Genomic DNA, 27,266 nt, shown 5'->3' with positions numbered 1-27,266 from the left:
CCCCGTTTTTAGAGTTATACCTGAGTGTTGTTTTAATACTGAGATAATTTTCAGACATGTACTTCCAGATGGGTGTTTAATGAGAAGAACTGAATGATCCCATTTATTTTTTGGTGGCCAAACTGTTTGTGCCCACTTTCATGAGTCACTAATTTTCGATGGGCTAACTGCTAATAGGTAGGGTAGGAGCAGTTCAAAAGAAGTGTTGTATTTGTTAATAAGTTATTAACAAAATTGCTTCTGATTACAGAGGCTAAAAGGTATCTACTTTTACTATATGAATATTATCAGTGGAAATGTTTTAACATTTTCTTGGGACTAATGCACTTCCAACAGAACTAATGGTCATAGAATGTATTTTGCCCATTTTAGAGGAAACTGCTTATAATCCTATTTAGCAGGTGCCAGTTTTAGAAATAAAGATTTCCTTCCCCAAGCCATCGAGACACATGATATCTAAAGTTCTTTCTAACGCCTATGACTCTCAGAGGAAAACTCCAGACTACTCAGATTGATGGTGAAAAATAATGCATCATCACAAACCCCCAATTTGTAATAACAATAAGTTGACTGAATAGGGAGAAAGTGATAGCATCCATCAACCATAAAACTCACTTTGGGATTTTATTATGCATTGTGCCATTTGGGGAATGTTAGAATTCTTTATTCACAGGGGTGTCAACATAAAGCTTGTTCTACTTCTATAAATCCTAGCCAAGGCAAGATCATGAAAGGTTTTAAGAACTCTCTGTATGAAGTACCACTCTCTCCTCTCTTTGATGATGGAGGGCAAAAATTTTACCTGGACACATTCCACCCCAACTCCCACCTCTGAGGTCACCCAGATATGCTTTATGACTCATTAAGTTTTTTGAGCCTTCTTGTGAATCCATACCTCCAAGCCACTTTCTGACATCTTAATTGTCTCATTATCACCATTATTCTCTCCTATTATGTGTTTCTTGGATCTTGAGGTGCCCCTAATCCTTTACTCTGACTCACTTTGCCTCAGTCATGCCCAGTCATTCCTGGAACCTGAACAAAGAGGGCATTTACAAGGATTTGTTAAAATGGTTGAGCCTTGTTCACTTATGTACAAATGTGCAATAAATGAACATACATGCCATATCTTATTTCTCCATGTTTTTAAATGTAGGAGGGAAATGCTGGAAAAAGAGGAGAAAACTGCAAAATTCAAAAACCTATTCCAGTTAAACCTAAGTACTGCAACATTGACCTCTTCACACCAAAACAATCATCCTTTTTGCTTCAAAAAGAGAGCAGATAATTTTATTACAAAAAATAAAGACAAATTTTTATGTAACAGCAAACAAGAATTTGGTCATGTTGTAAGTAAAATATGCATATTTAGCATGATTTATTAGAAAAAATGTACTGTACACTTGCCCACAGTCTGTTATGTTCTGTTATGATATTTTCAGCAATCTTCTATTTTTGCTATCTTAAAACAACATTTAGGACTGCTGGATGCCAGATGGAATTTTTCCTTTCCACCCACTTCCCACTGCAAAAGGAAAAAAAGGTTCTTTGCATCCTGCATGGAGATCTTTTATAAATTCCTTTTCCTCATCTTTAGCAACCAAAGTATATGAATGACTCAGAAATCATCAAACTTTGGCTGAATCAATATGAGGCAAATATACAGCACAGTAAGTTGTATTTAAAGTGAACATATCTGCCTGTATGGTGTTTATTAACAAAAGATATTCACATTATGTGCATGCACAAAATTCATTTCTACAAAAACAGGACTGACTCCAACCCAACTTTTAAAAGAAAAATGGTGATATAATAGTATATTTTAGGGAAAAGGTAATAAATTAGAAGTGAACTATCACTGGACATTCTCTCTTCACTGGAACTGAAGTCCCCTGACTTGAGCTGCCCACAGCAAATCCCTTGTATGTATGCTGGTTATTACTTAATATGAAATTGACAGGACTGTGAAGAAAGGGGGACCAGAAACTTTGAAAGAGTGAGTGTGACCCATTCTCCTCCTTCAAATCTGTTCCCACATTGCAATGGAGGAATGTTAAAAATTTAAATATGATCATTTTTCCCTCTTGCTTAAATTCTACACAAGAGCTTGCTATTGCTCTTAGCACACAATGTTTGGATAAACCCACAGGTCCTGCATCCTCCAGCTCCTGTGCCTTCTTCACCTGGCCCTACCTCTCCCATCCACAGTCCACACTTAGGTTCCAGCTGGTTGGTTCTGCTTCTAAAGCTGCTCTCTTCTCCACATCAGGCCCTCGTGTTATCACATGTGTTCTTTCCTCTGCCTGGAATACCAATCCCTCCTCACTTTTGATAGCTCTCCTGACCCTTCAGATTCTGTCTTTCTCTCAGGGAAACATGCATGACTCCCTAGACTAGCCAAGGTCCCCATTAAACGCTTCCACAGCACTTGGATGTTGACCACACAGGTAAACTGTGAATTCAGTCTCTGAGTTTCTCGCAGAGCATCAGCTCATGAGGTCAGAGATGTAGTAGGGCAGTCCTTTGGGAACCAAGCCACACGGTAAGTTGCTACCTATGTGTCTTTACTCCTTGATATCTCTTCTTTTTATTTTTCTAAACCTCAGCAGTACACAGTTATCATGAACAACTCTCCATCTGTCTGTGCATCCTTTCCCTAAACTTTTTGTCTTAAAGCATTCATTATAAACCCAAATAACACCAGCCTGACAAAAGTTTCTAGTGTTGCCTGATCAGACACCAGTCTACATGGTAGTAACACTGTTATGTTAATGCAGATCAGGCCTTCTTGGGGGTAGAGAAGAAAAGAATATAAGGTCACCTGGGGTCTGGAGTGAGATATACCACTGGGGGAGGAGGGTGAGGGCAAAAAAACAATGACAAATAACCTGTTTTTCAATACTTCACTTTAGTGATTTTTCAACCATATTGCAGATGATACGGCTATTTTAATTTTACAAGAATTAGAACCTAACAAAGCTAGGAGTAGCATCTGTACAGCAGAGAATAAAAAGACCCTTTGATAACATGAGTTTGATAAATCAAACGAACTGAGCCAGTATCAATGTTCTTAATTGGGCCTTTTAAAATAAACTTGAGCACTTTGAAAAAATAGCATAATGACAAATTCCTCTCCAAAAATGCTCAAACTAATTTTTTTTAAATGTTAGGACTTGCAGTGGGCTTCTTGTGAGAACCTAAAAATACAGCTAATGAGCAGATGGCTCCACCAGACAGCAGGAGCACACCACTGACTTCCACTGGCAGTTAACTGCTATTTTTCTGGAGGAAAAGCTAGAATTTAAAGAGCACACAGAGTGAACCAAACTTGTAAACCTTGTTCCTAAGTAAATGAGAAGAGCATGGTTTGCTGCAGTTGTGAAATGTGTTTGCCAGATTTTACTTTCCTCTAAATGTCTTATTTAGACACTTCATTAAATGCTGTCTTGAATGGTTAACTGTTTTCCATGTAGAAATTCTTTCCCCACCTAGACTGTAAACTTCTTGGAGGCAAGAACTAACTACTTCTACTTTTTTGTTACTCTGTGGCCATATTATTCCCTATTAAAAATGGACTATAATAACTCACTCCAGGAAGCCTAATTCCAATGGAAAGATACTTTAATACCAACCCAACACAAAGTCAGGATTTTGTTATTAAGAAAAATAAACTGGTTTCAATGAGGTGATTTCTCAGTTTATAATCAGGCAACTTAATGTATTATGAATTGCCTATTATACCCCAGTTCTGACTTTCAATTCTATTACAATAGTGTTAAAAGGTCTACTTCTCTTTAATAAGTAGTTTCTTGGTTAAACTAAATACTGATAAACTTCAAATAATGCTGGGGATTCCTTGAAACTTTACTCACCTAGATGTATAATTATAAGTTTGAAAACAATGATAAAACCTCTTTTCCTTTTAGTATTTCATATAGTGTAAAAAGAAGATTTTCACCTTATATTTAACTGCTTAAAAAAATACAGACAAAATGAAAGTTGGAAAAAGGTAGAGACCAACTTTTAATATGTAAAATAAGCATGACAGCAGCCAGAATACTCCAAACCACTTCTCCCCTCGTAATCCTTAAACAAGGAACCCTTTGACGTAGGCAGAATTCCAGGATGAGGCTGCAGGAAACAGGGAAAAGGAAATTCCGGTTGAGGCTGAGTGATAGAGACCCTACCCTGGCAGCAGACTGTGCCAAGATGCAGTTTCAGAGTGTGCAAAATCCCCTTCCCACCCATCCATATTTCATGAGTGAATTAGAAAAGGGGAAGGAAGTAGGGTGGGTCCCCAGACTTAACAAAGGAACAGAAGAAAATGGGGTGGGGCAAGGGAGGGATACAGACAGGATCCCTAGGGAAAGTATTGCTGAACAAGGTTTTCACATACATTTTACAGATACTGCTCATTTCTACAGTTGGAAGTCAGGAAGTCAGTTTAGGAGCTATTGTCGGTATTTCTAATCTACAATTTAATACACTACAAAGCATAAACTACATTTCAGGAAAAATATAGGCTCAGTTTTCTGGTAAACAGTGCAGCTATAGTCCTGAAAATAGGACCCACATCCATCTAGACACATACTTTGATGTAACTATTTTGCTGAAAATAAACAGTGAAGAGTTTATAAGCTTTTCAAATCTAAGTAACAACTGGGCAAGCACCTTTTCTTTTCCTGCATCCCTGCCCCCCAACCCCTATCCCTCCCTATGTATTCTTTCTGTCTCTGTCCTCCAGGGCTGCCCTCTGAGTGCATACCCTCTTTCGCAGGACTGCTGTGGTTCCGGTTACGTTGGTTTCTGGGCCACCTATCAGTCCTCACTCCAGTGATGAAGGCTGAAGGAAGACACCCTCCAGAGGCAATCAGACTTGAATTCACTCTGGGCCCAAGTCTGCTTAATCACTCTTCAGCTCCCTCACTATTCAGTCACTATTCAGTCAGACCGAAATAATATAATTTACCTCATGAAGGCCCTGCCTCAACCATCTTCCTCAGGAAAAGTTAGAAAACCAAATGCTCAGTCAGTCCTCATTATTTTTAGAATGAAGTAAAACTTCTCAGCCCTCAAAATCCTCCACAGTCTGGTCCCAATCTCATTTCTCATGAAATCTTCCTTCTCCTGCCTCCCCTCCCACACCCCCAACTCTTGGTATTCCGGCAACATGAAATCGTTTCAGAGTTCCAAAAAGCATCTAATATTTTGGTATCTCTGTGCATTTTCTAATGCTAGTGTTCCCGCTAGGAATACTTTTCTTCAATGTGGATTCTTTAAATCCAACCCAAAACCTAATTTAAGGTCCAGGTCAAACTCTACTTCTGCCCTATGTAAGAATCCTGCTTCCTCAGGTGTAAATTCTTCTTCAGACTCCTATGTATCTCTCTTGGGATTCTCTTCACTGCTTCCTTGTATCTCAGTCATTTGTGTGGATATTTTTTCTCCACAACTAGACTCTACTTCTTGAGGGCAGGAGCTACCATAGTTAGTCTGGCTCCTCTACGACATCGGCTTAAACAAAAGTTAGCGAATGAATGGATGACAGAGAGTATTCTAGAAGAGAAGTATAGTAACACCAACTCAGACTACACAGATCAGGACAGCAACCCTAAAATCCCAGTTAATTCTCAGGAAGGCACACATACTGCAGCAAATGCCAAAGCTCTGGCCAAATATGTCAGTTTATTTGGGAGCTACCAGAGATTCTCTCTGTTCAAGGTATTTTCAAAGGGTTCTGGAATGAAAAGTTTGTGTTGTCCCCATAGTGTTTGCCAGAACCCCACCTAACAATCTGTCAGTGAGATAATACGAACATCTCAGCCACCTGAAGCAAACTGTAGGCAAACAAAGCAAGGTAAATGGCTTATGTAGCTTTTTGGCAAAGGTGGTAAGAAACAGAACATTCTTATGTCTGCCACTATACCAAAGAATCCTTCAAAATTGCTTACTATAAAACAGCATGCACATCCCCCATTACCAGTAACTGAATTCTGTCAATATTACTGTGTAAATGACTTTCCATATTTACTCCTTCCTCAGTTCTTATGGTCACTGCCCCAGTTCAGGCTAGCACCTCTTACCTGACTCACTACAGTAGCTTTCTAAAGGTTCTTTCCAACATTTCCCTCTTCTTCACTCAATTATTCCTCCAAAGCAATGCCAGAGAGATCTTACAAAGGCCACATCTGATCATGCCACTTCCCTTATTTGATGGCTTTCCTTTGCCAAAAGGCAAGTTTAAGCTCATTAGGGTAGCTTACCAGTCTTTCATAATGGAATTTTAGGCTGACTCCCAGCCTACCCCTCTCCATTCCCTAGGAATCACCAGGACTGCAGTTATGTGTCTTCCCATGGGTCCCTCTGCCTGAAATGCTGTCCCCTGCCTTCTTCTATGACCATTAGTCATTCTTCAGGGTCAAGCTCAAAAGTCCCCATCTGATAACACGTGTCCCTTCCTCTATTGGCACAGTCACAGAATTAAGGCTAGGAAATACAATGCCTACACAAGAGATAATTTCTTTAAAGAACCAACAGCTCAATGTTAACTCTACTATCATAATGTTTAGAAGACACAGCCAATTTCTTTCCCCTTCTGAAAGTCCTTGCACAATAATTTTCAACACATAGGAATGAGTGCTTGCTAATTGTGCCTACAGCTAGTTAATAGAAAATAGAAAAATAGAGTGCTTCCTGAGAAGCCTGCGATAATTATACATTTAACTTTTTAAATTTCAGAAACACCTCGGCAAAAGCACAGAGTGAAGCATTTCTCTAATGGCATGCGTTTATAATCGCAGCATTTAGCAGTTAAGAAAATATTAGAAATGCCTACTGAGAAAGCTGTAATCCCCTTCAATTTGTAACAAGATGTACCAGCAACAAAGGCTTTATTCTATCAAATTTATGTCTTTCCCCATGCAGTAGTGCTGCAAATTAGCTCTCTCCTTGGCATCTATGTGGCATTCTAGAACTGGAAAAGTAATGAAGGTTAGTCAAAAGGATGACTCAATAGGCAACTTGGATTCTAACTCAAATTTTATCACTGTCTACTTAACTAGCTTTGGCCCAGGAATGGTGAATGAGGTCGATGAAGCATTTTAAAATCATAAAAGAAAGGAAATCTGTATGTAACCGCAGGGTTTGGTCATTATTGTTATAACAAGAAGAGGAAACTGCAGACCTAGGTTTACGTTAAGTAAACTGCAGTTTCCTCTGTCCGTGCTGTGTGTCGGAACTGAGTTTCTATGAAGAGCAGACGACTGCTATTGTAAAGAAAGCGAGCACAGGAAAAATGAAAACGCTGCACCACCTTCATGAACACTGTGAGCTTAAGGGGTAAGCAAAGGTACAGGCACATCAAATGCCCCAGACATAAGATTGAAGTGAATTAGCAGGTGGTTTTTATTCCTAATAAATTACTGCAAAAAGTATAAGCGTCTAGTATCAAATAATTCATTTAGAGGAGTGCTACATCAATATCAGTTTGGAGAGTTGAGAGATTCCACTGGTGTCATCCTGCAGAAGGGAGATGACAGAATGGCTTCGTTTATATTTATCACTAGAAAGAAAGATCCCTAATATTCCTTTCCTTAAGTTTCACAGGAACATCTATATAGAAAAAGTTGTAATTCCAATATTACACAGCATCTTTCGTCTCAGAAACAAAAACGTTTCAGAGTTGTTAATGCACCCATTATATAACAGTCACGCAAGAAGTAAAAAATGTTAGTGTTCTATTTTACAAATGAAGTGAAGGTTTAAAGGTTACAGAGCATATAACCATAGCAAAGCTGCAAATCTTCAATCACTAAATTTCTGCCTCATGTTAAAAGCCTTTACAATTATCAGCCCCAAGTGTAGATTTCTATAGTTACAGATTTGAAGAGTATTATAATCTCATTGGCTGTGACTACTTATAATATTCTGGACTGAACTAAATATACAACAAAGACAACACACAGGTATCTTTTTAATAAGTGCAAAGTTGTTTTGTCATAAGCCTTAATCATAAGCCTAAAGCTTATGATTTCTAACTTTGGTGAAGTGGTACCCTACTATTCTACTCTTTGATTTTTGAAAGATCTTACCATACCTGAAGTTGTTACTGGTTTACTGCACCTAATTTGCAATCAGTTGTAAGATACAGCATTCATTTTAAGAACTATAAGGAAAGAGAAATGCTTACAATTAAACTATGACATGTTTTCATATCATCGATTGTTAAGACTACTGTGGGGAAAATGCGCATCTTGAAATCAATAAAATATAGCATATGAAAACTGTTGCTCATCTAATTAAAATGAATCAAAAGGAAATTTTTTGAAAAATTTAAGCTGCACACTAGGATATTCAAATATCCTAAGGACACAGCAGAGGTTAGGAGTCAGTCTATGATACAGTCAAACTTCAGGGTGCTTTTAACAACTTGAAAAAGGTGCTAAATTTTTCAATAGTTCCAAGCAAAGTGAAGGTTGCCTGAGACCTACATCCGCACTTAAAGTCAACAGTCACCTCTGAAACAGTTCAATCACAAGGCTTTGAAACTGCCTAATTATTCTCTTTCTTGAGACACCAACTGTTACAATTCGATGTCTCACTGTTAGAGAAGTGCTGTCTTATTAAATTAAGCAGCCAGCCAGCCTTGAGCATCTTACCTCCTCTCCTTCTCAGTAAAACCCTGCCATTTGTATTAATAGATTTGGAGCAGAAAAAGCATGAAGCAATGTTTTCCCCCCTGGAAAGGGCTGAAATAAAATCTCAAGGAAAAATAAAAGTCAGAGAATGACACACGTATAAGCACAGAGGAATGTTCTCCTTCATGAGCAATCCTGGATAGTGCAGCACTGAGAGTGAAGTCTTACAACCAACAACAACCAAGTCAACAGATAACAATGTGTGGCACAAGAAAGTGGTCCCATTGTCTTCTCAGCATGACGGCAGCATTCTCAGTTCTAAGGCTCAATCTGAATAACTGCTTTCAGGAGGACCAAGCGGAACGTCCCTTTCCTCCAGTTTTAACTGTATTCAAACAATATAACTCTTGTTGGAACACAAGCCTTCATAAGATACTGGGAAAACTCCCTTCTGACCCTCCCACTTGGTGAGAGCATCTATAATCTGTTTTTGTGTTTTTATCTATTTCTAGTGACTTAGGACACATTCATTTGGCAACTAGATCCACCTCTGTACTAAACATAAAAATATGTTGAAATGTTTTTTCAAAATTCATATTCTACAAACTATACGATAAGGCAAAACTTCCAAAATCAAACTTGAAAGCCACCCAAGCAGGATCATAAACAGATAAGGATTCATATTTGCTTAAATGCATTCTCATATTTCTACATAATTTACTTATGAGAAGAGTCTCTTATAAATCCAGTGTCATAAGCCACTTGCTTAGAACTATGAGCGCTGTCATTTTTACTAAGGAGGATGCTCTTGGGGGGAAAAAACCCCAAAACCTAAATAATTTAAAATTAAATAGTCTTTCGTTCAAACATGCAATCAGGCAGAAACATTTTCCACCCCTTCAAACCTGCATCCCCAAGAGGCAAAAGGCTTACGTGTTCAGACTTCTCCTGTTCTTTTTTGTCCGTCTGCAAAAACTGATAGTTTTCTCTTGCCAGCTTCTGAACTAGTTCAATTCGTCCGATTTCATCTCTTTCTTGAAGCTTGCACATCACCCCTGCCTTAAGAGTTGGAGAAAAAGCGAAGATATACTTAAAACCACAGTCCCAGGACATGACACCACCGCAAAGTTCACCTTATAATAAGCTCATCTTTTCCACTGCCTGGATTAAATCATGGTCTTGGGAAAATATTTTGCCTTTCAAAAACTGAAGTTACATTATTATAATCTAGGAGCACCATGCCAAAAGACTTAAAGTTGAGTCTGCATATCACTCTACTTTAAGAGCAAACTAAATCATTTGCTACTAAGTGTGCGCCTGATAGGCTCCTGTTTGTTTGTTCCTGACAGCCTGTTTCCTGTTACATAAGCAAAGCCTAGCAAGAGGTTAAAAACTCATGGGAAAGTTAGCCAGGAACCACACTGGTGAAAGGGAGAAGTGATACAGAGCCCTAAAAATAACAGTATACAACACCCCAATCCTTTAGCCTCACAACAAATTATTCCATATGTAAATAAACCCTTAACAAGAAGATCACAAGATAAATTTTTTCACAATTGGAAAATTACTATGGGGCATCAGTAAAATACCACTAATAGTGCATAAAAGATGGTGAAATATCTTGCTAAAAATAAGGGATTGGAAAAAGAAAGCTCGAAATTTCCTTCCTTGGGGTTTGGAAATGATCCATAAAACATCATATTTTACATTAGGTCAAAGTGCCTAAATAATAATAGGAGGAGGGAGGTGAATCTAAGACTTTGAAATAGGAAAAAGAAAAAAGTTCATTCTAACACACTAATTATAAAGTGTTTCTGCTCAAATTCTTTCCAAAATGGTTCATACTGACATACCAAGACATGATCTAATAAAGAAATCCAAAGTTATACTTGGCAGGAGCAGTCAAAACTATGGAATCCGTTTTCCTCAACATAACCTACAGGATTTGAATATACTCCATAACATGACCAAATACAGCAAAGGGGCCGGCGAAGAATCCAAACTTCATGATCTTAACGGTTTGTGCTAAAGATACACATGTTGTTGAGTGGGAAGCAGAGAAATGGAACCATCCCTGCAAAGCAATGACTAACTCTTTATTCCCAGGGGCTATGGTATCTCTTTAACTAGTAGTTTGTCCAACTAGGAAGGAAATAAACAAAAAATTTCTGAAGTGGCCCACATCACAGACTCCTAGAGGACAGCAATTGGAATTCCTCCACCAAAGTCAGAGATTTTTACAACATCCTCACAAGTGGCTTTTCAGTTCCTTTCTAAAGTTTCCTTGGACAGGGACCTAAGTTTATCTTAAGACAGTCTGTACTCTGTTGGATAGCCAGGATTGTTGGAAAGTCCCTTATTCTTATCACACTAGACAAAACTGAAACCATTTAATTTCAATCCGTGAGGACTAGTTTTGTCTTTTAAAGCAATGGAAACTAGGCCTATTCTTTATACAATGTGACAATCTTTCAAATATTTAAATACAAACTATTGCGGGAAGTCAGGGACCCCGAACAGAGGGACTGACTGAAGCCGCGGCAGAAGAACATAAATTGTGAAGATTTCATGGACATCTATTAGTTCCCCAAATTAATACTTTTATAATTTCTTACACCTGTCTTTACTGTAATCTCTGAACATAAATTGTGAAGATTTCATGGACACCTATCACTTCCCCAATGAATATCCTTGTGATTTCCTATGCCTGTCTTTACTTTAATCTCTTAATCCCATCATCTTCTTTGTAAACTGAGGAGGATGAATGTCCCCTCAGGACCCTGTGATTGTATCAACTGCACAAATTGTTTGCAGAGCACTGGTGTTTGAACAACATGAAATCTGGGCATCGTGAAAAAAAAAAAAGAACAAGATAACAGGGATGTTCAGGGAACAAGAGAGGTAACTGAACTGGCCGCCGGTGAGCCAGACAGAACAGAGCTATATTTCTTCTCTTTCATAAGCAAATAGGAGAAATATCGCTGAATTCTTTTTCTCAGCAAGGAACATCCCGGAGAAAGACAATGCGCCTTGAAGGTAGGTTTATAGATGGCCCCTTTTTAAGGTGTCTTGTCTTTTATGGTTGAAGCCGAAGGGATGAAATCAGCCCTGGTCTCCCATAATGCTCCCAGGCTTATTGGGATGAGGAAAATTCCCACCTAATAAATTGTGGTCAGACAGGTTATCTGCTCTCAAACCCTATTTCCTGATAAGATGTTATCAATGAAAATGCATGCCCTGAAACTTCATTAGCAATTTTAATTTCACCTCATCCAGTGGTCCTGTGATCTCACCCTGCCTTCTTTTGCTTTGTGATATTTTATCACCTTGCAAAGTGTGTGATCTCTGTGACCCACACCCTATTCGTGCCCTCCCTCCCCTTTTGAAAATCACTAATAACAATTTGCTGGTTTTACAGCTCGGGGAACATCAAGGATCCTGCCGACATGTCATGTCTCCAGTGGACACCCAGCTTTAAATCTCTCTCTCTTGTGCTCTTTCCCTTTATTTCTCAACCCAGCCGAGACACTTAGGAAATAGAAAAGAACCCACGTTAAACATCGGGAGTGGGTTCTCCCGATAACAAACATTTATAATATTCTCATTTTAATATTCTCCAGATATATATCTGATGTGGTTTGGCAGTGTCCCCCTCCCAAATATCATCTTGAATTGTAGTTCCCATAATCCCCACATGCTGTGGGAGGAACCAGGAACAGGTAATTTAATCATAGGGGCAGGATTTTCCAGTGCTGTTCTCGTGGTAGTGAGTAAGTCCCATGAGGTCTGATGGTTTTATGAAGGGGATCTCCCCTGCACAAGCTCTCTTGCCTGCCACCATGTAAGACATGCCTTTGATCTTCCTTCGCCTTTTGCCATGATTGTAAGGCCTCCCCAGCCATGCTGAACTATGAGTCAATTAAACCTCTTTCCTTTATAAATTACCCAATCTCAGGTATGTCTTTATTAGCAGCAAGAGAGCAGACTAACACAATATCCCTAGTTCCCTAAATTATTTTATTCATTCATTCACTCAACAGAGTAAAGGATTTATTTGAGCCAGAACCTACTATAAGTCTGAGAATATGGTAGTGAACACACACAAAAAAACAAAGTTCTGGCTGGGCATGGTGGCTCATGCCTGTGATCCCAGCACTTTGGGAGGCTGAGGAGGGTGGATCACCTGAGGTCACGAGTTCGAGAACAGCCTGGCCAACATGGTGAAACCCCATCTCTACTAAAAATTCAAAAAATTAGGCAGGCTTGGTGGTGTGCACCTGTAATCCCAGCTACTAGGGGGGCTGAGGCAGGAGAATTGCTTGAACCCAGAGGTAGAGGTTGCAGTGAGCCAAGATCACACCACTGCACTGGACGACAGAGCAAGAGTCTGTCTCAAAACAAAAACAAAAATAAAGTTCCTTACATCATGGAGCATACATTCATAATGTAACATACCAATAGGAAATATCGCGTGGTACTATATGACAGAAAAAACAATGAAGTAGGGTAAGGGGACAGAGAAATAATTGAAGGCATTATTAAGATAAAAATGTCAAGGAAGGGTTTTCTAGTAAAATGACAACTGAATGGTAACCTAAAGGAAATGAGGAAGAGGTGATGTGCATATCCAGAAGGGAGTGTGTTTCGGGCAGAGGAACAGCAAGTACAAGGGACCTAATGCTCAAGTGTGTTGGCACGCTCAAGGATAGGCAGAGACAGCAGCAGGGCTAGAAGAGAGCTGTAAGCAGTAGACTGGTGGCACTGGTCGAGAGGTAATGCAGGAGCCCAACACACAATTTCCTTATAGGCTGTATAAGGAGTTTGGATTCTTTTTCTGAATAAGACAGAACTTTGGAAGGTTTTGAACAGAGAATTGGCAAAATATGATTGACATTTTAGCAGGATCATTGTGTGTCCTCGGTTGGACTGGGGGAACTAGTTGATGCTAAAAGACCAGTTAGGAGCCTGGTTTTCACATAAGACATGGCTTGGAACTTGTGCTAGTGGTGAAGATGGTACATGTGGTTCTAACCACTGGAGATATTTCAAAGGTAGAGCCAGCAGATTTTGCTGTTTGGGAGTCTCCAAAATATTTGGCCGGAGTAACTGGAAGGATGGAGTTGTCATGGGGGATGCAGGGGTTGGTCTGGGAAGGAAAATGGCTATTTGACATCCAAGTGGAATTGCTGGGTTGGAAGTCTGGAGGTTCAGGGGAAGTCCAGGCTGAAGATACGAATTCCAGAGTCATCGGAGTACAGATGGTATTCCTCTGCTTTTACCAATGGAATGGCGTAAATCCAGGAATGGCGTAAATCCAGGAGTCTAGTGTTTCGATACTGGGAAGATGAGGAGTAATCACTCAGAAAAGGAGACTGAGGAGGAGTGGCTCCAAGAAGAGAATCTGGAGAGTAGTGAAGCTGTTTCAAGGAGGAAGGAATGAAAAACTCTATCAAATGTTGCTGAAACGTCAAACAAGATGGGCCCAAAATAACCGATGCTGAATTTGACAAAAGTAATTGGTAACTTTGAGTGGAGCAATTTCTGTTTGAACTGATAGCGACAAAAGCTTTATTAGCATGGGTTCAACAGTAAATAGGACACAATTCTTCCAAAGAGATTTGTGACAAGAAATGAGGCACTAGCTGAAAACCGTCCTTGAAGAGAGTTTCGCTTGCTTATTTGCTTTAACATGAGGGCAATTCCGGGATGTTTACCTTTATTAGAATTCCAGTAGAGAGCAAAATTTGATGATGCAGGAGGGAGAAGGGGGCATTTTCAAGAGTAAGGTTCTTGAGTAGGAAAGAGAAGATAAAGATCTACTCTCAGAAAGAAATATGAATATAAATATTTCATCCAGTGAAACAGGAGAGACAGTGAAATACAGGGGTAAATATGCAGGTACGCTGGCATATCTGGTGGTAGGGACGGGCAGAAATTCCTTTCTGAAGGCTCTTATTTCCCAGAAAAATAAGAAGCAAGTTATTATCTGAAAAAAAGAAATTGTGGGGAGATGCTGCTGGAGGCATAAGAAAAGAAGGCACGTTAATAGTCATTTAGGTTACAAGCACTGGGAAACCATTGTGTAAAGGACCAGACAGTAAATATTCTAGGCTTTGTAGGTCATGGGGTCTCTGTTGCAACTGCCCAATTCTCCAAGAGATAATACATAAATGAATGAGCACAGCTACATTCCAATGACATTTTATTTATAAAAACAAGCAGTAGGCTGTGGTTTGTCAACTCCTGGCCTAAGAGAAGGGGAAACTGGGCAAGGGAAGTAGAATAAAGACTGCCAAGCACTACTAAAGGCCCACTTGATTTTATTTTTAGATCCTTTTATGCTCCTAGCCATCCTCCTTAGGGCTGATTTCTGTTTGTCAGGATTTTAATGCAGTCCATAATCTGAGACAATGGTAAATATATGGGCCTATCATTACGATACTCTTTTAATCTACACTAAGGAGGGTAAAAAAGTTTCAATGGTATTATAAAATAACTATGAAGGCAGGGAAATTGGGGCAATTTCTACTTACAAATAAACATTCTTTAAATGTTTTGACACTTAAATACGTTACTATTATCTAAAAAATTCATGTACATCAACCAGCGAGGATTTCTTCTCTCTCCTTCCATTTCACCTGCACAGTATTTACTATACTGTCCTGGCGGTGGAGGGAGGATGCTAACGACCCTCCAAAATGCCAACCTGGAAACCTGTTCTGTGATTTAATCAGTGGTGTGATGCATTTAGCCCTGATCTTGCTCTGCTCCCCAGGATGGCCCTCCCATACGAAAGACAGCATGTGGTGAATGGAGACCCAGGCAGTGGTGGGACACAGCTGAGAGTACTGAACAGCTATAACTAACTCATCACCACGGGGAGCCTGTTCCCTCCTTTCACCAGCACTGGCTCCAAAGCAACTCAGTTAAGCTCCCACAGACTCAATCTGGAGACAAAGTCTGTCCTTCTATCTGTAGGTCCCAAATACAGTGTTTTGTTTTGTTTTTTTAAATCAGCTGATTACAGCATCATCAATAAAAGGCTGAAATTAAATAGAGGAAATTTAAGAGGTCTTCACTATTTTTTGGATTTCTGTATGAACATGATTTTTCAAGGAACTCTAAACATTTTTCACGTATGATTAGAATCCTAAATATAAACTTTTCTCTCAGCCAAGTGCAGTGGCACATGCTTATAATCCCTGTGTTTTGGGAGGCCAAAGCGGGAGGATTGCTTGAGCCCAGGAGTTAGAGGCTGCAGTGAGCTATGATCACACCAATGCACTCCAGCCTGGGCAAAAAAGTGAGACTCTGTCTCTCTCTAAAAATAGTAATAATATGTAAATAAAATGAACTTTCCTTTCAGGAGGAAACATTTTCATACAACCAGATACTTGGGCCCACGAAGCAAATATGTACTTTAAAGGCAAAATGCTCTTACTTTTTAAAATGGGCTTCAGACTAACTTATTTCTTTAATTCCACATCTTATAATTAAGAATATTGCTGTTTTGATTTTCTGGTTTCCAAATAACTTCTAGATGCAGTTTCACAAGGTAATCAATTCTATAGCATTCCTTACATAACAACTATCAAAAAAGACTTTCAAGGAGGTTATGAATGCTTCTTCATTCACCGGAAGACTTTAAGCCCACATATCCCAGATGATTTATAAGGCAGTGCTATGTGGAAGCATCATGCCAAACTAGATGTTCCTCAGGGTCCCTTTCAGAGCTCTATAATTTAGTGATTTAATTCAAGAAATCCATGAATTTATTAATATATTGTGGGAGCTTTGTTATGGCAGGAGAAGCAAGATATCTAACGGTCCTCGATCTAAACTTTCACATCCCTGGTCTATTGAATTTCTCTATGTAAAATTAATTATAAACAATTTACCTAACACTGCTAAGCCAGAAAAAAAATAAAAGATTAATGTATAACTGTCAGAAGAGTTATTTAAGAGCTTTATTTCAAGGTCTGTTTTGAAAAAAGTCTCCATAATGTATAATTAAAGCTATTCATAGGATTTTCAGTCTTTGAGAAGAGAAATGTTACGAATGTAAATGAAAAGCCTGTTTCCTTTATAAATGGAGTCATAAAAATGTTGGGTCCATCCCCTCAATGGCAGAATGAAGCGTGGACAAGATTCCCGTGGGAAAAGTCACATGGATGATAAATGAGCGTCTTACTGGGACAAAAGCACAGTTCTTTGTATTAAAACATTCTCTGCATTATCTTAACTTTAACAACCACTTTTTCTAAAACACCTGGGTAAAACATCATGCAAAAATTGCTTATCAAGGTCAGGGAAACCAGAAAGAAAGAGTCCACCTTTCATGAAAGCACTTCTGCAATAATAGAATGCTATTCAGTTCAAATTCAGGGTGTTCAGATAAATTCTTATTGATTACTACATAATATCTTAATTTCATTAAAAATTAAGCCTAGAAGTTCATATAATTTTTTTGCATTTTAAACAGAAATATAAATGACAGAATAAAACACTGATGAGCTTAGGTGATATATTATTCTATTGTATGCATCTTATTTTCTTTATTTCTTTTCTTTTTCTTTTTCTTTTTTTTTTTTTTGAGATGGAGTCTCGCTCTGTCGCCCAGGCTGGAGTGTAGTGGCGCAATCTCCACTCATTGCAAGCTCCACCTCCCAGGCTCATGCCATCCTCCTGCCTCAGCCTCCCGAGTAGCTGGGACTCCAGGTGCCCACCACCATGCCCAGCTAATTTTTTTTTGTATTTTTAGTAGAGACAGGGTTTCACAGTGTTTGCCAGGATGGTCTCGATCTCCTGACCTTGTGATCCGCCTGCCTCCGCCTCCCAAAGTGTTGGGATCATAGGCGTGAGACACCATGCTCGGCCATATGCACCTTATTTGCAAAACAGAAAATATTAAGAATTCTTTTCCAGGAAAATTCAGAAGACAGTTCATAGTCAAAAAATAATAATTTTAGGGCTACAAATATTCATTTTCTCAAATTTCTTCAGAGAAAAAAGTTAGACTATGAGAAAGCTCTCCCTGTTACGGATAGAAGAATATGCCCCTTGAGAACTGGGAAAAGAACTACAAAGCATCCACAGTGAGAAATGTACCTAATTGAAAGTGTGATGGTCAAGGCAGGTGAGGAATCCCTAGGGAGTCACTGGTATGGGCCTCAAACACCATGCTGGGGCATGATGGAGATTTAGAAATCATTTCATAATTCCTAGCCCTTCACTGTCCAGGCAAGGCAATGGACATTCAGTTTCTCTGGCCCTTCTCCTTTGTAGAATTCCTTGTGTTAAAACATCACCTTTGTATAGGATGGACAGACCCATCCTATAGAAATACTGTGTAATGCTGCATCCTGCCAGAGCATGCTGAGAGCCAGGAATAAGACAGAAACCACACTAACGTGAAATTTATGCTGTTCTTCCCCTCAAGTACTTTCTTAATCTTTCGTATTTAGAAAATTATCCCTTCTGATTAAAATCAAAATATAGCGTTATAAATTTATATAATATATAGTATTATAAATTTAGATAATTGATAAAGTAAGGGGTTCATTCCTTTCACATACTTGATTCCTTTAACGTTCAGACTAAAGTAGGGAGGCCACCAATATTTTCTCTTATTTTGACCTAAGAGAAATTACAGCTCAGACTTGTGTATACATTCTTAACCACACTGGTAAGCAGGGTAGCAAAGTTTAAAAAATAATTAAAAAGTTAGAAAAGAGAATAAGCAAACTCAAATAATATCAAACATAAAAGATTTAACAGGATAATCAATTTTCTTTGACAGTCTTAAATAAGTTCTTTAGTATACATATTTTTAAAAGTTATAGTCTACTAATAAATTAGTTACCAAATATTTAGCAGTTAATTTGTATAATTAATTATCACTTAATAATAGAATGATTGATTCAAATGGAGGATAGGAGACAATGAAAACAGTCACTGAATCCAGTGGCCAATGGCTAATGGAACAAAGCAAGAATTTCCAAAGTTCAACACAAGGCCAAGTGTGGTGGCTCACGTCTGTAATCTCAGTACCTTGGGAGGCTGAGGTGGGCAGACTGCTTGAGCCTGGGAGTTTGAGGTCAGCCTGGGCAACATAGCAAAACCCTGTCTTTACAAAAAATACAAAAAATTAGCCAGATGTAGTGGTGTGCACCTGTCATTCCAGCTACTCAAGAGGCTGAGGTGGGAGGATCACTTGAGCCCAGGAGGTTGAGGCTGCAGTGAGCCGTGATCATGCCACTGCACTCCAGCCTGGGTGACAGAGTGAGACCTTGTCTCAATCAATCAATCATCAATCAATTAATAACTAATTAAAGATCTCACTAGAATTCTTAAAAGCTAGAACCAGGCAAATTTTCAGTACATTTTGACAAAGATTCTTAAATCCTTTTATCCTATAATAGAGTGAAGGGACTAGAATATTTTGTGTCTGTGAAGATACCATCTGGCAGAGAGTAATGCTGCAACTTGGCCCAGTTAGATACTTTAAATATTCCAACCAAAGGTACAAGAACTTCCAACCAAAAAGCAATGAGATAGATGGTCCGAGTGACAATAACTGACAGAGGCTGACTTTGTTGGGTGCTTACTGTGTGTCAGGCGCTGTTCTAACTGCTTCACATGTAGTCGTTCAATCTTCAGCACAATCTAACAATTATTTCCATTTTACAGAGGTTAGAAAGGCAGTTTGCACAGCTGTTTAAAGCAAGGACATCAGAACCAGACTGCCCTGGTTTGAGACCTGACCCCATCCCTTACTGGCACATCTATAAAGTGGTGGTAATTAAACTACCTATCCTGGAGGGTTTGCTGTGAGGTATAAATACATTAATAAAAACAAAGAGCCTTAGAGGGTCTAACATATACGAAGCGCTGCCCAAATGTTATTGTTAATGTAATAATACTGCTCCCAGTATTATTACAGAAAAGGAGGATAGGAGCACAAGAAAGTTAACTCGCCCAAGGTTTTTTTGTTTTTTGTTTTTTTTTTTGAGATGGAGTCTTGCCCTGTCACCCAGGCTGGAGGGCAATGGCACAATTTCGGCTCACTGAAACCTCCGCCTCCCGGATTCAAATGATTCTCCTGCTTCAGTCTCCCTAGTAACTGGGATTATAGGTGCCTGCTACCATGCCGAGGTAATTTTTTTTTTTTTTTTAAGTAGAGACAGGGTTTCATCATGTTGTCCAGGCTAGTGTCAAACTCCTGACTTCATGATCCACCCGCCTTGGCCTCTCAAAGTGCTGGGATTACAGGTATGAGCCACCGCGCCTGTTACTCCCCCAAGGTTACTGTGCCAGAGTCAGGAAAAGAACCCAGGCAGTGTGGCCCCAGAGGCAGCGCCCCTAGTCTTTACAGTATGCTGCCCAACATTTATTGAAACTCTCCTATGTGCCAGGATTGCCGGAAGCCTTTTATGTTGCTTCATTTCAACCTCATGAGACGCTTATAATATCTCCATTTTGCAGAGATGAAAACCATGCATGCTAGGTACTGCCTAGCATAGTGGGGACACCATGGGGACAAAGACTTAGGTGCCCTACAGGATCTTCCAGGTTTACAGCCACTAAGGAACATCCCTTAAGGAAGAAAGGCTGGGATGTCAACCCAACTCTAAATGCTCTCTTCACTCCACCCACATGTGACAGCATTAAAACAGGGAGTTTCCTAAGCAGAAAAGTATTTTTAGTAAGAAAAAAGCAGCCAACATATGAGAGATCTCTGGTAGATGGGAAGCCTGTGTACAACAAGGCCAAGTCTCTCTGGGCTTAGTGACCATCTTAACCCTCTATAGACCCCAAGTTTTCAGCACCCTAAAGGTACATTTCCCACGGTAACATATTTCATCATGTATGGGGAAGAAGGAATCAGAATCCACTTAACTTGCTTAAAATATGCTCTGGAATGAAGATTGAAGTAATTCGAAATACTGTGAAGGGCCTGGCAAATAGGTGCTCAAGCCATTATATGTATATACATCAAAAAAATTGTACATATAAATTACACACATATGTACACACCAATAAGCATACATTTTTATTTCTAATTCTGCGTACATATCTGATGGCAAAATTCTAAGTTTTCCTTAAGTTCACCTCGCATGATTTGAACTACTTATTCCATCCAGGGAATTTCTATAGATGGGCCTGTAGAATTAAACCAATAAAACTGGTGTTTCCACTATGGTAGCAGATCAAGTTTTCTTACATACCACCAGAGGAGGTGACAACTGCCTGCCTTCCTACCCAGCTTAGGCCTATAACACTTATAATGATGTCATGCTGCCCAGTGAACTTAATTCAACTTTCAAACCTACGTAGACTCTGTTCCTGATCTAATTATCAATCTACTGGTTTCATGATTTCATCCCTCTGTCTGTCCTGTAGATATAGTTACATAACCATTGCTGAATAAAAATCACAAAATCCTGAACAGTAAGGTCTGTGTATCCTTTTGAGAAATAAAATTGCATTCAAACAGACATTTACCCATAGAATAAGTTCAGAACAAATAAAGAATAATAACAATATTTTAAATTTAGAAAACCTTGTCCCACTAGTAATTTAAGAATTTAAGAAATCTTGGAGAAAGTGGTAAATACACTGAGCTGGGGAATCCCTGCACAGGTTTGCTTGGAAGCCTTCACTATAATTTTAATATGAACTTGAGGACTGCTGCATGTTTAATATTACCACAGCAAAACAATGTGACTTTGTTAAAACATTAGTGTCCAGGCAACCTTTACTGAAAAAGTTAATGTGATTCGTCTGACCAGAATCAACAGATTTGTAACCTTAAAGGTGAAGTGAGATGAGTCAACTAGGCTGAGTCGGAATTTTTAAATGCTCCACTATTGTGTAAAGTCAACAGCTGGCAGCACTAGGGTGTCCAAAGTTTTTATGGTGCAATAGTATTTGGAGGTATACTACCTAAAGCATATTCATGCCATGATTTAGCTACTGGGAGGTGGCACAGAACCTCTGGCAGGCCGGTGCTCTCAGCTGGCTCATTCTCCACTGCCTGCTTCAGGGGAACGTCTGCCTTTTACTCGTTTCCGTTGCTTTCTCTGGGAAGTGAAGTGTGTCTATCCGACCCTCTCCCATGAATCAAATTATAAATAAAATTACCAGTTTAGGACCCTTAGTGTGGAATACCTTTATATGAAAACTGAGCACTTTATTCCCAGTGGCTATTTACAAAACATAAAAGGTAAAACCTATATCAGTTTTGAACACCTGCACTGTCTCACCACCCTCAGCACACTCGGGTATGATGAGGGGCTGTCACAGAATTGATCATACCTGAGAATCTGGAACACTTTCGGCTTCTGTTACAGCTACATGTTTATCATTGTTTTCTTCATCTTGTTCAATTGCTTTAAAAAAAAAAGAACACTATTAAACAAATATATTATCAAAGAAAAAATGCTTCAGATAATTTCCTTTCAGATCGCAATTTAGCGGGAAAAAATGTTAGATTCACAAAATGTAAATAATGGCATTATTTTTTGTTAATCAAATGTGAAGTTAGCTAATAGCACTGGGTACTTCTCATGCATATTATCACATGCATTAAATCAATGGCAGTGAGAAAATTCAATCTTAATTCTGTTCTTCACCTAAACCCATCCAGACATCATCATATCAGTATTGTGCTTTACCAAAAGGGCAGTTGGGCGTATAAGATGAAGATTTCTATTCATTTCATGTGAGAACAGCCATATATATATATATATATATATATTTTTTTTTTTTTTTTGAGACGGAGTCTCGCTCTGTCGCCCAGGCTGGAGTGCGGTGGCGCGATCTCGGCTCACTGCAAGCTCCACCTCCCGGGTTCACGCCATTCTCCCGCCTCAGCCTCCGAGTAGCTGGGACTACAGGCGCCCGCCACCACGCCCGGCTAGTTTTTTGTATTTTTAGTAGAGACGGGGTTTCACCATGTTAGCCAGGATGGTCTCGATCTCCTGACCTCGTGATCCACCCGCCTCGGCCTCCCAAAGTGCTGGGATTACAGGCTTGAGCCACCGCGCCCGGCCCATATATATTTTTTAATGTGGCTTTTTTTTTCTGGCTGGCAGTTTAAATGTCATATAATAAAGGAAGCACAGTATTTTATATCTGGGTTGCTCAATGCATTGTTACCACAAAATTCCATACTGTGGAGTCCTGAATCCTTCTCTCCCTTCCCAGCATCTCCCTATCCAAGCCCTTATCGCCCTTTCTTCATTGGTACAATGACCTGTTACACAAAGCCCCTGACTCCAGCCTCTCACTAATCCAATCCAGCTTGGGCACAATGCTAAAATAATTAGTCTCAAAAAATATAAAAACAACAAGTGCCAGACTTTGGCTTATGTATTGCTTATCTCATGGCGTCTGAACTTCTCCTGCTCATCACTGAAGGGCTTCTCTGAACTCTCTAGCTTCCTCCAAATGTCCAATTTCACACTGACATTCAACACCAAAATGTATTTTACATAACTGATCCACGCATAATGACTGGATTACTTTTCTCTTTAGATAATTTGTTCTTCCGTTTTAACAAATATTTACGGAGCAGCTATTATGTCCGTAACAGGAGATGTGACATTCAACAAGCCTGGAGAGAGTAGAGACCACGATAAATTCAGATCTAAGATTAAGAACATGGGGAACCACAAAAGAATTTTAAATTGGGAAGTGCATGATTTGATATATATTTTCAAAAGTTCTTTTTTGCTTCTTTGTGGAGAACAGACTTGAGAGAAACAAGAGCAGAAGCAGGGAGACATTAGTTGCTATAATGTTGCCTGCAGATGACAATGACTCAGATCAGGGAAGTGGCAATGAGCAGGAAAAACGTGGAACACTGGAGCTCTATTTTTTTAGACAAAATGGACACAACTTGCCAATGAATTGAATATGGAAGGAGAAAAAAGAGGATATGAAGGAGAAGCAATCAAGGATTACTCCTAACTAGTTATTCCTTGTATCCACCATGCCATTTATCCTTTTCGCCCTTTCCATCAAAAGTAGGCCAAAGCATACCAACCTAGCTGACAGTGAGGTTACCCACTGTACTTATTGACTCAGTTTGCATTATTCTGTGGCTTTTTTTTTTTTTTTTGAGACAAAGTCTTTACTCTTTTTGCCCAGGCTGTAGTGTGGTGGCACAATCTTGGCTCACTGCAATCTCCACCTCACGATTCTCCTGCCTCACTCAGCCTCCCGAGTAGCTGGGATTACAGGCGTGCACTACCATGCTCAGCTAATTTTTGTATTTTTAATAGAGACGGGGTTTCACCATGTTGGCCAGGCTGGTCTCAAACTCCTGACCTCAAGTGATTTGCCCACCTCGGCCTCCCAAAGTGCTGGGATTATAGGCATGAGCCGCCTCGCTCGGCCTGTGTACTTTCAAATACTGTGCTCTCTGCTCTGTATTTTTTAAAATATCATTTCATGTACCTTTTGCTTTTGTATGCCGTTCATGCCTGCTGTGTGGTGCCCACCACGGAGCCTACCTATAATGCTGTGCATACAGTAGGGCTCTGCAAATGCTAACCGGCATGAACAATGTATCCCCAAGTGATCAAAACGGCACTGCTTGACTATGCCTACTTATATAATAAGCTACTTCTTTTGTAACTATTTATGAAAGAAGAAAAGAGAGAAATTCTTCTGTTCACTCTTTGGATAACTAGGATAACTCTGACCAGCTGAGCATCTAAAAGCAAGGTAGGAAGAGGTGAAGTGGGTAGACGCTTTTCTTCTAATTTTCAGAGAAAAGTTCCATTCATGCCTGTTCAAAGGGGGTTCCCTGTTGCTACTATTACCCAGCTAGAAGGAAACTTAAGAACAAAGAAAAACATTCGTGTTTTCTTTGAAAAACTAGAGGTAAGACTATAAAGGGAAAAATAAAACATAGAATAACATCCTAAATTCCACTTAAAAAATGCAATGGGTTACAGAAGTAAGGAACTCTACTTAACAATTGAAATAATAGAAGAAGCCTTTCCTCATCCTGGAATGCAGAGTAATTTTCTTGGAGGGCAAGCTGATCATATACTAATGCGAAATAACTTCACATGAAAAGCAACCATACTTTGGCACTTCATTTGTGCTTTATTTGAATTTTTGCTCTTTAAAGTGCTAATTTCAATGAAAATGAAGAAAATTAAATTTCAGAATATTTTAGCCTACATCATGTTTTTGGTTTTAAAACAACAATGCTCTAGGGTATAGGCATTTCTTATTCTTACCTTATTATACTAGAACATAGAACATGCAGGACACTAAATCATAATTTCAGATTGAGAGTTAACACATTGTTTTTGAGGCAGGGTCTCCCTCTGTCGCCGAGGCTGGAGTATGGTTGCACCATCATGCCTCACTGCAGCCTGGACTTCTTGGGCTCAAGTGATCCTCCTGTCTCGGCCTCCCAAAATGCTGAAATTACAGCTATGAGCCACTTCACCTGACCTCACACTACTTTTTAAGTTTTAGGAATAATTCTTAATACATATAGATAGAACTAAAGGAGGAATAGATGAACATAAAAGCAAACCTAGGATAAAGTGTCAGTCCTGTATTTATTTCTAGCTTATCCCCAACAATGCTACATTTATTGTCACATCTTAAAAGACCTCAAAATCAGTTGCCTAGCATTATGCCGAAACTAACACGGTGAGAATTAGAAACAAAAGCAAGTTAAGGGACTTGGCAAAGCTAACTTTGCAAGCTAAATCTGCATAATGGACAAACTCTTAAAGTTCTGCTGGACTCAACCTCAACCCCCTAAAGACAAAGAGAAGACAGCATAAATAACATTATTTTCTTGGAAATATGAACAATTACACTTCTAAGAATGCATCTTGGGAGCAAAAGTGTATTTATCCAAGACAAGGATTTATGATTATCCTATGAAGCTGCACGTATAAAATATATATGGTCCCCTGAAAGGGAGAGCTCTGTTGACCCTTTAATGCATAGATTAATGTCAAAAAATAAATAAAAACACAATTTCTCTCTTTATGCCTTCCAGTGGTGTGGCTCATGTGGTGGGAAAAGGAGGAAGGAGTTATTTAGATTTTTGAGTTCAATTTTTCTTTTATCTGATCAGAATGACAGTTGGTTGGGGAAAATTTCCTATGCAAATATTGATTCTGGGACAGTTCCCTCCAGTGAAACACGTACACAGGAATGACAGCTTCTGGGACCAAGAGAGGCTAGGAGCCTCATTCTCTGCCAACACAAACCATCTCCTTATCTCTCAGCACACAGAGTCTAAAAGCAAGTAATGGCCTTTGAAAATAACTTACCATAACAAAAGATACAAGTGCAAGATCTAAAGCATATGCTTTGGTGAGCATTACTGCCCACAGGAGAACTAAGCATGTATGTGGATTAATTTACACTGATTCGGTAAGGATGCCTAGTTTAAATGTATCTATTTGCAAATTAGCCAAGAGGGATTCAAGCTGAATGACTGTTGAAAGCCTCCTAGGATTGTGGGGCTTAAGTTGATATTGCTTTCTTGTTGCCTTGGGGACAAAACAGGTTTTCTCTCCCCAGGACTTACTAGGATGGGTGGCAGAATACAAACAAACAAACAACAAAAAACAACTCTGCCAGTAACGCTACTAATAATAATACTTAAACACGAAGGGGACTGACGTCCCTTCTAAATGATGCTCATTTAATTTCCACTGATCAACTTTGTAAAGGTAAGAGCCCCACTAACAAGAAAACATTAAAACACAATGACTGTCATGTGCTGACTCCCATCAGAACCATTATTTAAAAATCAACCAACCCATTTCTTTAAAAAAATCTTACCAACCAACCACAAAGATGACTACAGATACAAACGGAGCATTTCGAGCCTCAATGTGAGAAATCAGCAAATAACGTATTGGGTACTCTGCCAAGAACTAAAGTTTTGGCAATAATATAATCTTTCACCTGTGTAGCATTTTCACAGAGAGAAAACTCTTGCATGAAGCGTCTTATCTGATGTTCAACCTGAAATGTTGGGCAGGTAAAATCATCCCCCATTTTACAGATGTGGAAACTGAGACTAGTGAGGTGAAGTAACCTGCCTTAGGCCTCAAATATAAAATGTAGGTGTCGGTGACAGTTCATCACTGCTACAGTCAAGGATGGAACAGAACAGGGCTGGTCAAACTGCACATCAGCAAATCCATTCACATGGATCCTGACCAGGGTTTCTTTTCCCTTTTAATGAAATAGAACAGAATATCATAGGAAGAAGAGAAAAATAAAGATCAAAATGTATTGCAACTAGTAAAGTATTTTTCACAAGTATGGATGAGAGGTGTACTAGGTTGGAATCTTTTACATGTTCTGTAGATTGTGGACATAAAAATGTTAGGAAAACACCATAGTGTTTCCAGGCCACAGGAGGCAGAGCCCAGTTCTTCATTATCTAAATAATCAACTATTTTTTTGTACCATCCTGGAGTAGGGTCACAATATTTACTTTAGGAGGCCCTTCAACAACACTCCATCCACATTCAGCCCTGGAGGATGGCACAGAAACAAGCCTACAGTGAGAAATTCTTAAAGAGTATACTCATTTTTGCCTTCAATATATAATCATAAATGCTTCCAAAT

The 27,266-nt window shown here is 39.2% G+C and overlaps 1 protein-coding gene across 1 annotated transcript in view; it reads right to left on the bottom strand.

Annotated features, from left to right (window-relative positions):
* RAPGEF5 (Rap guanine nucleotide exchange factor 5) overlaps positions 1-27,266 on the bottom strand; it is a 242,022-nt gene that overhangs the window by 93,683 nt on the left and 121,073 nt on the right. Inside the window, exons 8-9 of the mRNA XM_025380367.1 lie at positions 21,954-22,027; positions 9,570-9,695 (exon numbers count right to left, since the gene is read on the bottom strand). Coding sequence (XP_025236152.1) covers positions 9,570-9,695; positions 21,954-22,027 — 200 coding nt within the window. The remainder of the gene's footprint in view (positions 1-9,569; positions 9,696-21,953; positions 22,028-27,266) is intronic.

The sequence above is a fragment of the Theropithecus gelada genome, chromosome 3 (assembly GCF_003255815.1).
Source record: "Theropithecus gelada isolate Dixy chromosome 3, Tgel_1.0, whole genome shotgun sequence".
NCBI lineage: Eukaryota > Metazoa > Chordata > Mammalia > Primates > Cercopithecidae > Theropithecus > Theropithecus gelada.
The sequence above is the reverse complement of the archived record's forward strand: the minus strand, read 5'-3'. Positions and strand labels throughout refer to the sequence as shown.